The sequence below is a fragment of the Manis pentadactyla genome, chromosome 12 (assembly GCF_030020395.1).
Source record: "Manis pentadactyla isolate mManPen7 chromosome 12, mManPen7.hap1, whole genome shotgun sequence".
In the NCBI taxonomy this organism is placed as follows: Eukaryota; Metazoa; Chordata; class Mammalia; order Pholidota; family Manidae; genus Manis; species Manis pentadactyla.
The window spans coordinates 81,215,804-81,230,628 of NC_080030.1; the positions used below are offsets into that span (position 1 = coordinate 81,215,804).

A 14,825-nucleotide genomic window follows, 5' to 3' on the forward strand; every position below is an offset into this window, starting at 1 on the left:
AGGGTGGTCCCAGTGGTAACTGGAAGTGGGTATCTTCTATTGTGACTTAATATACTCTTTTTACTTGACATCAATTTAGCCACAAAAGTCTGATCATCCATGGCCACAGAGGAGCAAGGGTAGGTAGGTAGGCTTTTGGACTGTGGTAACAACCTTGAGAGCCCTGAGAGGTCCTGCATCCATCATTCTAAGTAGCTCTGCCAGAACTGTCTGAGAGATTCCTACCTTGCTACTTATCATTGAAAAATTAAAACATGCATTAATTTTTATATTAACTTGGACAAGATGACAGAAATAACACTTCGCTAATGAAACAAGTGAAAAAGTAACATCAAGACATGAGTAGAACTTCTGGGAGAATGTCCAGAGAAAAGAAAGCAGAGAAGAATTGCATTTTGATAGCTGTATCATAGGTAAAACCCATGGCTGGCCCACAGCCCTTCAGTGACCAGGTCATGGGCTGTCTCTGCTGAGTTCTGCTGTCAATCTAAATGGAATAAACATAAAGCTGGGATCACCAGCAAAGACAGATTTCAAGCTCACTCTGGAGAGAGACCTAAACTATGTGTTTAAGTGGAGATAATGAAGTATAAAACAGTCAGTCCATGACCTCTAGCATCAGAAAATCTATTTAAGCTACATATGTGGGAAAAAAATCACAACTCAGGCAGTGTACGATAATGGAAGGCTTTATGAGATGGCCCTCTCAGGGTGTGTAAGGGTAGGTAGGTAGGCTTTTGGAATGTGGTAACAACCTTGAGAGCCCTGACAAGTGGGTGGACATCTGCGATTAGCAGAATTATAGTCTGAGCAAGATCAAAGACTAGAGAGCACTGGGTCTTGCGAACAGACAGATTTGACACCTGCTGGAGGGAAGAAAAGAAATGGAACACAGACCTCTTTTTGCATGCAATGAGGAAAAATAGTAAAAAATATAAGTACCCAAACACAAAGGTATGAAAATCCAGTAAAACTGCCATTACTGCTGCTTGACTGCTACTCTCCCTATAAAAAGATTTCTGAGTGTCAAAATGTCAGCAGCATGTCATGCACAACAGTTCAAATGAGGACAGTCTGGGGTCCCGAAAACTACTTGAGGGCTTTTTTCACAGTGGGGCTGGTAACAGAGTATTCAAGGCTGCTTGTGAAATTGTGCTTGTTTTTACTCATGCATAATGATAATTTTAACATGAGCAACCCTTTTTCTGTGTCTTGTGAATCCCTTCTGAGGGCAAATATATAAATCAGCAAGTTCAGTCAACACAGGTGCATTTTGTTAATTTGCTGCATTGCCTGCAGAATACATGGGGCCGCACTGCTGTACATTAACGGGAAGGATGGGTGTTTTGAGGGAACCTAGGAGAATTACAATAAAGCATACCCAAAAACTATATAAGTAGTAGTGTAAGCTGTACCAGTATAAATCTCATTCTTATGAAGAACGACTCTGGTGTTTTTCATCTTATTTAGAACATACAACTAATGCGTACTTGTTTCCAGGTTTCTTCCCCTCTAATGTATTTAGATGCTGTTCAAGGGTCTCCATAAGACTGCTGGGAGCCTACAATAAGAAAGTAAAAATAAATGTCTGCATTGCTTTCTTTCAAAGTAAAAACACTGGAACATCACTTTGTGTGGTGGAGGTTTGTGTGTGAACCCCAATAAGTATGTTAGATAATTTCACCCCAGGTTCTTTTGGATTCAAATATTTAAATGCCATGGAATCTCAGATAGGATCACCTTACATATACTTAACTCTGCTGCGTAACAAATAACAAATAGGGTCACAGCGTGGTTTCAGTGTAGAGATTATATTGGATAGACTTTTTCTAAGATACTACTGATAAGCAGTAAACTTAATTAAATCAAATTCACCAAATGTTTCCATAAGACTACAGTGAAAAAAAGAATAGGTATTTGATTCCAAGTCAAAAATGTTAAGTGCCCAAAGACAAACTTACAAAAATTTGAAAATACAGTAAAATCTCACTTGTTATCCATGTTTGACTGAAATAGTAGGGAAAATTGTTAACTATATTAAAAAGGGATGTAAGGGATAGCTGTGAGGAAAAGAATACAACTTTAATAGTCAACAACAATATTTTCTTATTACTGAGCTCTTTATATACATAGTAAGTAACTTTAGCAAATTTAATAATGTTATGATAGACTTCAGCATTTTGGAAAATTTAATATATTTCCATCTTTTATTAAAAAGTACTTGAGTGTTGTTTAATAATCTTTTAGGCAATACAAAGTGATGGCATTTTACTGTATATTAAAAAGAGAAATAATATGTTCAGACATATATTCCACCTCATCCATTCTACAAGCATTTGAAATTTAATTTCACCTTAGACAAATAATTTTAACCCAAATTAGACCTTAACAGCATGTAGACATTTCAATAACATTTCATGAATGAAATATATAGCTACATTTATAGATATATCTAACAATTGTTATTGAAATTAATATGAAATTAATCTTGAAAGACTTTAAAGTAACTGCTAACTGATAAAATAGCCCACAGAATTCAAGGAAATTCATATATAACTATACATTTCATATTGTACCTATACTGACAAACTTAAAGAAATTTAAATGACACGTTTTTTCACTTTGAAAATAAAGATATTGTTTTAATATTCATTTTAATTTACTAATAGACTCATAAGCTTAATAACAGTGACTGTTATATATGTAATTATGTGATTATTATAAGTGTAAATTAAATTACAAAGTGAACCAAACATGTAAACCTATAAATACAAAGTGCTAGGTGAACAAAAATACTAACTTGATCAAAGTGATGAAGGTAGAGTAGGAAGGGACAGTCCTATGAGCATTATCTAAAAAGTTACGCACTATAGCATAAAAAAAGTTAATGATTATCAGAGTGATATAATAAGCTTAGAAAATTATAAAAATTAGAATTTAAAAATATAACTCAGGTGAAAGTAGCCTTACTCAACAAATTCCAGTAAACTACAACTAAGAGTATACTTCTAAGTTTTTAAAAAATGAATTTTTAAGAAATAAGGGAAAGTTTGCATTACAGAATAGTAAACTACAAAGATGTGCTCACTTAATAAATAGAATGCACACTGTAACTTTAAAGAGAATAAAATAGAAATGACTTCACAATTTTTAGGTGAATTCACACCTGATAATCTAAAAATTACAATGTTAATTCTCATAATAATTACTGTAATTGTCATACTAGTAAAACTGAGGAGGCCAAGGCATAGGACTTTTTGTATTTCCTATTTTTTTCATTGATATAACAGTAAAGAAAAAAATACATGAAGCAACAGAACCTCTCTGCCCTTAGAAGACAGGGCCGCCAAATGTCAAATGCAGTGTGAACAGAATGTGAATCTGTGCTAAACTCATTTTTAAAAAAGACAAACACTATAGTCACAAAATAGAGATGAGTAATGGGTAACAAGAAAAAGAGGTAGCATTTTCTCCTATAAACTTCTTTAGTGTTCTAAAAAAAAAACTAAAACCAGGAAGATACTTTACAATTTAATTCTTTTTTGCAAGGTTTCTTAATAATTTAAAGAAGAAAACTTTAAAATAAAGTAATAGTCACAAAAATCACAAGAGTTGAGATAAATCTGACCAAGAACAGGGACTACAAAACTGCCTTTTGTCTTTAAGGGGAGTTTGTTTTACAATATGTTGTACATAAAATCAAGTTTGGAGCATTTTGAAAGTCCTTCATCATTTTTAGTTCTTATGAGGACATGCAAAATCCAATAGAATGAATTTCTCAAATGTTTTTGGAGGGAAAAACTATTTCGATAGTAATGTTCAGGAGTGCTCGAGTATGGGCTGCCTTTCAACTGTATCCATGGCACTGAGCATGTCTTGGCATGTAGTAGACAATAAATGAAAAGTGTCTCAAATTTCCAAGGAGCAAAACTTTTGAGAATGCCTCTGCTCTTACAAAAGGAAGATAACAAAATATAATTGACAGTATTTTTAGTTGTTTATTTTTTTAAAAAGCCAAAGTTTAATAGACTAATAAGACAGAAACACTAACTCAAAGAACAAGAGTCAGCCTGTGAAAGCTAATAAATAGATAATAGCAGTATGCCACAGTTACTGATTCATCAGTGGCACCATCTTTAAAAGGAGACTTTTCTTTACCAGTGGTTTTCAGATCAACAAAAATTCCTGACATCAAAACCTAAAATGCTTTTCATTAATGGAGATATTTTAAATTTGGAGTTAACACACAGACACACACCAAATAGGAAATAATATTTTGAAAATCCTTTTTCTTAGAATAAATTCACAGCTCATTTTGAGTCCCAGATCAAAAAAGTAGCATCCATCTACAATTCAGATACTTTAGATTCTAAAACAACATTAAAACCAAACGGGAAAAAAAGCAACCAAGAAATCATTCAAATTTTTTATCATTGTGTGTAAGAAACCATTTGAAAGTGCTCAGAAGAAATACTTCAGTTCTGATATCACACTCACTTATTACCCAATACACCACTTGAAATTGTTTTTGAAAAAAGTTTTTTTAAATCCCTTAAATGCAGTTATGATGATATTATATGTACAATTTTAAAAGGGCCATAGATGACCAGTGTTATTTGTTGTGCATTTCCTAACCTAAGAGATATCCATTAAATTTCTCTGTTCCATCTGGCTGCGAGAGGAATTCTAATCCTTTTTCAGTTAGGAGCAGCCTATTTCTATTCCCAGTCAACAGGTAGCCCTCTGGCCTTCATCTCCTCTTTAATCCTCTTCCAATTGAGTAATTCTGTTCATTGCCATGTCTAGATTCAGTGGCCATGGTGGCCACAGAGAAGCCTGGCAGAGAGCAGAACCTAATTGAAAGGTGTTAAACCGAGTCCACACACCCTGGCATTTCTGATCTGTTTCCAGATTTATCCTGGTCTGATAGTGTCTAAAGGACTAACACATTCCTGCTTAGACCTGGCCATGTATTTCATAGTGGGTCTAAATCCACAGACCAATGGAGGCCTCTATCAAACCTGGAGGGGCTTTAAACAAGGATTAGGGAGTGTGCTTAGCTCTGCTGCTCACAATCCAAATGGTAATCACCATTTGGTTACTTATTAAGAAATTTCAAAAGCACACAATACTCTTATATTGAGATTTAAATATACACTGGGAAAGTGAACTATAAATTTTTCTTTATGAGGAGGCAATTTAAAAATACATGTTAATACCGAAGTTTATGTGTGTCTTAAGGTCATAACAAAAGCAGAGGAAAGAGACATACCAGATTCTAATGAATCTTACCAAGAACAGTTTTCTATTAAACCCAGGGCAAGATTTTACCTTTTTAAATGATGGAGTCTCTGCTTCTCAAATTATGATAACACACAATATACATCAATAAATATTATGTCTCTGGACTTCTTTAGAGAAAGGAATTACATAAACTATAATGAATATTATAGCATCATTAAAAATTAAATCCAAGTATGTGAATCCTTCTTTCAATAATATACTATAAGTTTCTAATTTTAAAAAATGAAAACATATTTAAGTATTCTTGTAAACCTTTCCTTGTTTCTCAGACTGCCCAAACTAAGTGAGACAAATGAGGACCTATTTTCTTCTTAAGAGAGAGTCTAATATATATAGTTTAATTTACATACATATAGTCTACACTGTTGAAATAAAGATGATTTACCATTTCCTAAAACTATTCATTGAGCTAAATATTTTAATATATATATTTTTTAATTAATGTATTAATCATCTGGGTTATTCTACAAAACTGCAATGTAAATGTTTATTATAATTAAATAATTTAAGATGAAAGCACACTAATTTTCTTTTTTATTAGTGTTACAAAATTGAAATTTATATCTAATAAAGAGATCTTTAATAGCACTTTATGCACTTCATTTTTAGTCATAGCCAAAATGATACCTTTATCTTATTCAGGTATGTGCCTGATCAAAGAACATTATCTTCTCATAGTAGCAAAAATATTTTATACTAATATTCTATCTACTGGAAGCCTGTATCTCCCAACTTTTAAATATAAAATTACAATGCCATCATGTTCTGAAATGTTCTGTGAATTTTATTTATGAAGAATTCTTGGTATTTAATTAGTATTTAATAACATAGGTACAGAGACCACTACTTTGGGTTTCTCTTATCTTAATAAAAATTTAAGATTAACACTATTTAAATATGGAAACATTTCAAGGGCATAGTTATAAGGCTGTAAACTATTAAATGCACTTTGATAGTATTAAAAACTGGTAATCTTTCATTATGAAAATTTTCCTCTTTATAATGACTATTTACAAAGACAGACAAAACTCATTCATTACTAGTATGTAAGACTGCAGCTCTGTATTCTCTATCATCTGACTATCTCTAGTTCAAGGACATGTTTGAGACAGAAATTTACCATAACAGTGATTTTAGTAAATAAAAACAGTTTGCCCATTATGAGAAAGGTCATACAGTTGTTTGGCAAATGTTGAGTGATCTTGATTCTGTACCTTAGGAGCTGTACAATATCTCCTCTTGACAGATAAAAGGACTGATAAGGAAGCACTACTATTATTTTTGCTTACTATATGGTCCTCAGAAAAATCATACATCTACAACTGCTACTTGTTTTTTAAAAAAGGTTCTTTTGTATATAGAAATTCCTCCACTTCATAGGGGAGACTAGAGTCAGTGCAGTAGATTTATGACATTAGAGTTCTCCCCATTCATACCCCTCCTTCATACCTGGGAAATATAGAAAACTAAGAGAACACGCAGGAAGAACAATTCAAGCACTCTGATTACATGCCTAAGAAGCTACTTTTCATTGATAAATCACCTTTTTAAACCTTCTTCAAGGCTTCCTTTTGATTCAAGTTCAAGGAGGAAAAGATGAGCTCAATAAATAAATTCAGCTGCCTTTAAAGAAGAAACTATGCTTAGGAGGCAGGAAAATCTTCATATTATCTCCAGAAATACATTCAATAACTAGAAAACATAAGCAAGCTAGAATAAGTTCCAGAAAGCTGGTTGGCCTAATTCAAAATGCATTAAATGCTTCTAAGATGATGTCCTAGGTAAGACCTTTTATGGCAAACTATAGAGTAATAATTTCATGCGTATTAAATTTTTCACTCAGAGAATCACTTACCTGTGTGAGGTCAGGAATGTCACCTTTATCAATGCCAACTTGCTGTGGATTAAAAAAAATAAGTCACTTATGGGAATTAAAAAAAATTTTGTATTTAACAGAAGATCACCCATAGAATTAGTTAAAACCACAGCTCAATCTTGCTGTAAAAGAATTCTTTGTATCAATCTCACTTTGAACATATGCTCTGTGTTGTTTTCCATGCAATATAATAAAGCTATGATTTTGTTATATAACTACACATAACCAATGTACAGAATGTTGTTAGAACTCAAAAAAGAACTTAAGAAACTGAAGTGTGAAATTTACAGGTTTACTCCATTGTTAATAGCAGCCAAACTAAAAAACTGCTTAGACTAAATTTAATTTTTTAATTATGCTCAGTCCTCTGGAAAAGGAATATTTACTTTTAATAACTTGTTCAGGGTGTAGTTTCTATCCTTTCTCTTGCAAAGAGAGTCATTTTGTTAATTTCTTACGTATCCTTCCAGATTTTCTTTATGTATATCCAAGGAAATACGATATACATAATACATATTTGCCATGTTATTCTATAATAATCATGTATTACATACACTGCACTTCTAGATTTTCATCTGTCTTAGAGCTTCATCCATATTAATGCAGAGTTTTCTCATTTTTTTAAACAGCTTCCTTGTCCTATAATTTATTTAATAAGCCACCAATTAACAGATGTTGAAGTAACTTCCAAGCCGCCATTGCAGGCAATGTTGCACACACCGCCTTGCACCTGGCGGACACACCTGTAGGATACATTTGTAAAAGTGGAATTACTAGATAAAGGCATGTGTGAATTTTTAATTGTGGTAGCTTGGGGAAGGAAAGGAGGGGAGAAAGGGAGAGGCAGAAAAAAAGAGTGCAAATATGGGAATATGTTAATAAAGGTGAATCAATGAAGAGAGGTGCTCACCATACTATGTAGGTGCTCACTACTCTGTCGACTCTTGTAGGTTTGAAAATTATTCAAAATAAAAGTTGAGGAAAAATACAAATCATAACTTTAATTCTCCCATTTTATATAAATGATGACATTGAGGCTCAAAGAAACAAAGCAGGTTAGAGCGGACTGGAATACTTCAATCATGCTGATGGAGATGTAGAAGCAAATATATGAAGTGTAAGTGTTGGGCTCCTACAAAGACAATAGGTAAACTAGAGACTGGAAAATCCCCTTGTGTGCCAAAGGCTGAGCTAAGTTATCTCTCCTTTGCCTTTCCTATGTCTAGAGCATGGCTGGGCATGACTGACATTTTGGGATGACAGTTACTTGCTGGGGGTATGTCTTGTGCAGTGTAGGATGTTAGCAGCATTCTTGGTCTGTCCATGGGATACCAGTAGGACCTCATCCACCACCGGCTGTGACAACCAAAAATGTTGCCAGCTGCTGTCCTCAGGGGAGGAGAGTGGGGCAAAACACCCACTGTGGGGGACCACTGGTGTAGAGCACTGGCCCTCTTCCCTCTAGACCAACTTAGGCTGCGGAGTCCTCCCAGAAGTACAGATATTAATTGCTTATGACTGATCTCCAGCTTTAGGGAAGCTACTGAAGCTGACCTAAGCTCACTTATATTATTACAAATTATGGAAATTATAAACTAAGGTAAATTCATTCCACTTTTTCCATATTTTAATATATCTTCAGATGATCCATTAAATATATTAATATGAATGAAATCAGGATTTTTGAAGTTAAAGTATTATGGATCCTTAGTATTGGAATCACCTTGGTAAAAGGTGATTTGTTTCTATTAAACGGAAAATTCTGTTAAAGACACTATTCAGGAATTCTTCCTCAACATTGCTATTTTTATATTTATCCTGAACTTCTGAACTACAATGTAATTGGAGGATGGAGTTGTGTGTTTGTACTATAGAAATCTCATCACTTTCTGTCTGCAAATACCTGGGAGGCATAACTCCTGCAACTCGGTATTTACCTTGGAAGAACAAATTAGGAATAACTTGGTTCTATAAAAAGAAAGTGTGTTTAGCCTAAAAGAAATGCCTATTATTTATAAAACAACCATTTCAAAAAATTTCAATTGTCTGCATTTGGAGACTTCAGTATAAGAATTCAAAACGTGGGAAGTCTTACACACTTCAAGAAATTCCTCTGGGAAATTTGAATACATCATAGAAAATCTTTACATTTCTTTTAACAGTAAATTGCTGGACAACTTACTTTTAACACTTGCCAAATAGCTGATACATACACTTGTTATTTTAAAAATGACATCTCAAAGTCTTGTATGCATTCTTCAGGCCAATGTACTAGCTACAGGGTAGCTACTGGATATGAATCTATACATCTGTACATCACACAAGCACTGACTGGTTGAGAGAGAAGCTTTGCATATTTGTTGAAAATTTTTGGTATTTGCTAATCATAACCAAATCACTCAACACTGGTATTCAAACAATTAGTGCTCAAATAATGTACAATGTGATTTCAATGTGAAAGAAAACTCAAATGGTTATGGCTAGCCCATTATGGATTAATGTTTATTCTGTTAAAAATAATTTTGTAAATTAGTATCTTCCCATGTTTTCTTCCGTCTGCTACTTCTATAGCTTTTCTTCTTCCTTCCTAATTACAACCCTTAAATAGAATTCGTGCCTCATATCGAATTTACCGAGTATCATAATTCCTCCAAGTGGTAAAGATACCTCAAGACAAATGGTGGGCATAGAAGCCACAGGGCATAAATCTGCAAAGAATTAAAAAGCTAACCTTTTCAAAGAATATTGCTTCTCTCTCACTTACCAATTAGTATCCATTCTGGGTTGTTTTAATTTGTCTGATTTCTCTCAGACTGTTCAAGTACAGTTGGACAATATCCATCATATCACAGATAAATTTTCACAAATGCCTAGGGTGCCTAACTGGTTTTCTTGGTTTCACTGGAGATGGCTGGTAATTATACATCTGCTTTGGTTATGTAACTGTATTCCTATTAGGTTAATGTGTGTGCGCAATTTAATTAGTAGTTTAAAACCTATACATGCTGAAGTTACTCTACAAGAAGATATGTCAAAGAAATAATCAATCTTCCCATGTTTTCTTCCGCCTGCTACTTCTATAGCTTTTCTTCTTCCTTCCTAATTACAACCCTTAAATAGAATTCGTGCCTCATATCGAATTTACCGAGTATCATAATTCCTCCAAGTGGTAAAGATACCTCAAGACAAATGCTGGGCATAGAAGCCACAGGGCATAAATCTGCAAAGAAGTAAAAAGCTAACCTTTTCAAAGATTATTGCTTCTCTCTCACTTACCAACTTTACATTTCCCTGTATGGCCCTGGAAGGTGACGGGTAAGATTCCTCAAGGGAGGAACAACCTAAGACAGGCACAGTCGCAGGGGGGCCATCAGGTGAGAAATTGGGGATCAACAGAGGTGAGGCTTAGAACCTCACCCCCCCCCGTTCTGAGAGAAATCTTCTGCATACGTGGACGTTTTATTGCCCTTGTCTAGCTTGGATTAACACATAGTCTACAGGCACACACCTGATCATCTACATTTGCTCTCTTACAACACTAAACTATGTTTTCTACCTTTATCTTGCATCTACCTACCACCTCAGCATTTTATTAAAAAAAAATGATGATAATAATAATAATAATAATAAAGGGAGAAATGTGGGATCCACATATAAATCAAGTATAAAAATCAAACGAATATTCATATTTGAACTGATTGTTTATAGTTCATAATGCGTGATCAAAACCAAAAGTTTCTGTGATGACTGCCCTTGTACTGTTCACCATGTAAGAACTTATTCACTATGTAAGAATTTGTTCACCATGTAAGAACTTGTTTGTTATGCTTCAGAAGATTGGAGACTGACGAAAATTAGGCTTGGGGTGAATTAATGATCGTACATTGAGCACTGACTCCCCTATACAGAATTTTATTGTTGTTAACAACCATTTGATCAATAAATATGAGAGATGCCCTCTAAAAAAAAAAATTGGTATCCATTCTATAAAAGAGTCTTAATCATTATGTTCAAATAAAAGTAAAATGTTTATTATTCAGCTGTTTAAAGGAAAACTCTCAAAATGGTATCATTTCTATCTCCTACTCAACAGCCTAAAATGGGTTTGTGCTAACATGAGATTATCAAAAGACACAAAGTAAAATTTTACATGTAAAAAGAGAAAAACATTAATAGAAAATATTGACAAACAAATGTCCCTTTTCTCATGGAGACCTTGAGCCCAGACTTATCATGCTGATCAGTTAAGTGTGTAGCCCAGCTCCTTACTTACCTAATGTATACAGTAACAAATGTGAAAATGGGGAGCATGCATACCAGGAATTAGTGGAAAAGTGAAATGCTGTACTGCTCTGGATGCTTAGGCATAATCTTTTCAGAGAGAGAAATTAGGCAAATTTTACTAGATTACATTGATGATTATTGTTGAAGCATGGGAAAATCATATCAAATACACAAAATAAAACTTGTACAGCAGCAAAAGCAAAAGTTTCAAGCAGTTCTATCCTTCCATAAATACCATTAACATAAAAAAACCCAAGGAAATACTCATGAAAATGCCTTAATGGACATGTAATTCATATAAACTAATCTTTACCTTTCATTTCCCATATTGTATTAAAAAAAAGAATTTTATTCTGATTATAAACTATACATCAAAGCTCAAGATAGCATTTTGCAATGTTAGATTGGTCTCAGAATTTGAATGTGACAATTATTCTTATGAATAAATGATATTTTGTCCCACATCCAAAGCACTGTACATTGTGAGGCTGAGCTTCAGAACCCCTCACACAGCACTCCCATCAGTCCTAGCAATTATTTGACACGTAAGATAAGAACCCATTTGTCAACCTGTGAAAGGACTGTAATAACAATGGCATAATTTCCAGTATCAGTATGAATCAATAACTGTATTTCATAAGAGAAAACATCAACTCACAGATAACCTCAGAAACACCAACTGTATAGCTATACAGTTACTATGATTAAGAAACAACTTATCCTTAAGGAATAATTTGTAAACTTTATAAAAGTAGTTACACTTTGATTTATCTTTTGTGTTTAAATCATTGATGAAGTAAGTTCAGATTTTATGATTTATCATTTACATACTAAGAACAATGGACAGACTTTTCTAAGGGCTTTTATCCAGTGTTCAATAAAAAGGAAGCACTTTCTTACAAAGACAGCCATTAGGTGGAATGGAGGCATTTGCAAAGCTGCAAATGAGGTCACTGTCCATGAAACTGATATTTGAACACAGAATCATCATTTGATTGGGAACACAGGAGTGCAGAGCACATCTCTGTGAAGTTGGATGAGATGACTTCTAAGGTCACTTCTAACTCTAATACACTGTGACTCTGTGGTGGAATGTCTTGTCTTATTTATAAACTCTACTATGTACTCCAGATAGAAGAGTTAATAATTTTAAATTATATTCCCAAACAGGCTTACTATTACTTACCTCTGCAACTTTGAGAAATTCAGACACTCGCGTCATTCTAGTTAGAAATCGTTTGTAAATTTCTAGAGCGTCTTTACATTGTCCTTTCTTCATTTCAAAAAACTTTTCTAGAGGAGACAGATAAGCAATTTGAAGAATATTATATTCAATTTTCTTCCACATTTATGTTAATGCCATTACTTAAAATATAATGTTTAAATCAAAACATGACACTAAAACATGTATGAGGTGTTAAAGCACCTAAACAAGGGAGACCTGAGAAGTTTAAGGTGTTATGTTCTATGTGTCTCAAATGAAACCATTTAAATAATGAAAATACAACTAAAGTAGAACTTACAAAATGTCACAAGAGGTTAAATTTGTGATCCATGTATCACAGCGTTCTGTTTTGGAAAACAGCATTAATTCTTGCTGATAATCTCAAAAGTTACGACTGCACTTTACAGCACCCTTATTTTCTTACTAGCTCAATATAAACCAATAATCTATGTATCATAAAGCAATAATCTATAAACTTATCTGAATTAAAGAATTCTTTAAATTGTCTACATACAGCATAAATTGATATGTGCTTTTACTGGTCATAAATTATTTCTTTCAAACATTATAACTTGTCTTTTAGTTATAAAGTAGTAGAGCTTTGTGAAAAACACTTGGTTTACCAAACTCTTTACAACTTTCTTGTCTATATCTCATCTGGGATTAGATACGTATCTTGGCTGGATCTGAAGGCAGTGATGACCACCTGCATGGTAATACAGGATTTTAAATTATTGGCTTGAGACACCAGTCAGACTGAGGTACTCCAAAATGCCCCCAAAATAATCTCATTTCTTATTTCTGATGTAGACACAGGGCTGTCATCTGTGAAAGTCAGGGAGTCTAATCTTGTGAGTTGCTGAATTATAACATACATGGTGCAGTTAAATTTCCAGTCTCACCATGGCCTCCTTTGTGAAAGGTAGGATGTTTATTGAGAAAGAAAACTGGAAAGGAGATTACTTGGGTAGATTCAAACCAAGGTGAGATCTTCTCGCTGGAAGAAATTTTCCCTTTTCAGTCTGAAGAGAGGTCCTGCATTGCTTGGAGATTCTATAATCAACCTACCTTTCTTTTCATTAGGGATTGAAAATTCTCCTCATGCCCTAATCCCTCTACTTCTTACCACCTCTGCTTGCTAAGTGCCTCAATATTTAGAATGAGATTTAGAATCTGGCATTCTAGCATGCCCTAGGGAGTTTGACCCAGAAGGAAAAAATACGCATGCTAGAAGAAGTGTAAGATTTTGCAAATTTATGTTGGCAGTAGGGTAGCCAGATGAAATGTGATTCACTGGGTTAAACTTAAATATCAAATACATAATTTTTAGCATAAGTATGTCTCAAATAGTGCATAGGACTCATTAATATTATAAAAATTATTCATGTTGATCTGGAAAAAGATGGCAGAGTAAGAGAGCAAGGCAGAAACCTCTTCCCACATAGACGCCAGAGTCAACTACAGCAAAAACAATTAAACCTGAAAACATCCTGAAGACTGCTGAACAGACCACCTATACCTGGCACCTCCAAATGCTCCTTCCTCCTTGCTGGCAGCCCAGCCCTGTGCTGCACTTCCCTGCATCCCCCACTCCCAACACATACACTCTGTTGTCCTAGCAGCACAACCATCTCTGCAATGCTGGTAGAGGATGGCCCCACCCACAACCATCCCAGCAACAGCACTGCTGGATGGCTCACAGACAGCTGGCTGAAGTGAGCTGCCATTAGTGGACTGAGATCGCCACTGCCAGAAGACAGGCAGAAAGGTGGCCCTGCCCACAGTCCAACAGCAACTGTGGCTGTGCTGCAAAGGACAACCAGGCACAGGTGAGCAAAGAAACCTGAGCTTCTGGGCACCATAGGACGCTTTATTCATACAGTCATTACTCTCTAGATCAGGAGGCACAGCAGATCTGTCAATGCAAAAGAAACACAGAAACCCAGACAAAATGAGGAGGCAGAGGAATATGTTCCAAAGACAAGAATGAGATAAGACACCAGAAAGAGGGTTAAGTGAAATGAAGACTGCCAATCTTCTTGGTAAATATTTCAAAATAACAGTCACAAATATGTTCACTGATCTGTGGAAAACTATTGAGGATCTCAGGGAAGATTTCAACAAAGAGAGAGAAGA

At 34.5% G+C, this 14,825-nt stretch overlaps 1 protein-coding gene across 11 annotated transcripts in view; it reads right to left on the reverse strand.

The window, feature by feature from the left end:
• Positions 1-14,825, reverse strand: part of SNAP91 (synaptosome associated protein 91) — a 189,723-nt gene that overhangs the window by 104,031 nt on the left and 70,867 nt on the right. For all 11 annotated transcript variants that reach the window (XM_057489338.1, XM_057489336.1, XM_057489341.1 and 8 more), the window contains 3 exons: positions 12,651-12,757; positions 7,160-7,201; positions 1,491-1,561 (listed from right to left, as the gene is read on the reverse strand). In XM_057489338.1, the coding sequence (XP_057345321.1) occupies positions 1,491-1,561; positions 7,160-7,201; positions 12,651-12,757 (220 nt within the window). The remainder of the gene's footprint in view (positions 1-1,490; positions 1,562-7,159; positions 7,202-12,650; positions 12,758-14,825) is intronic.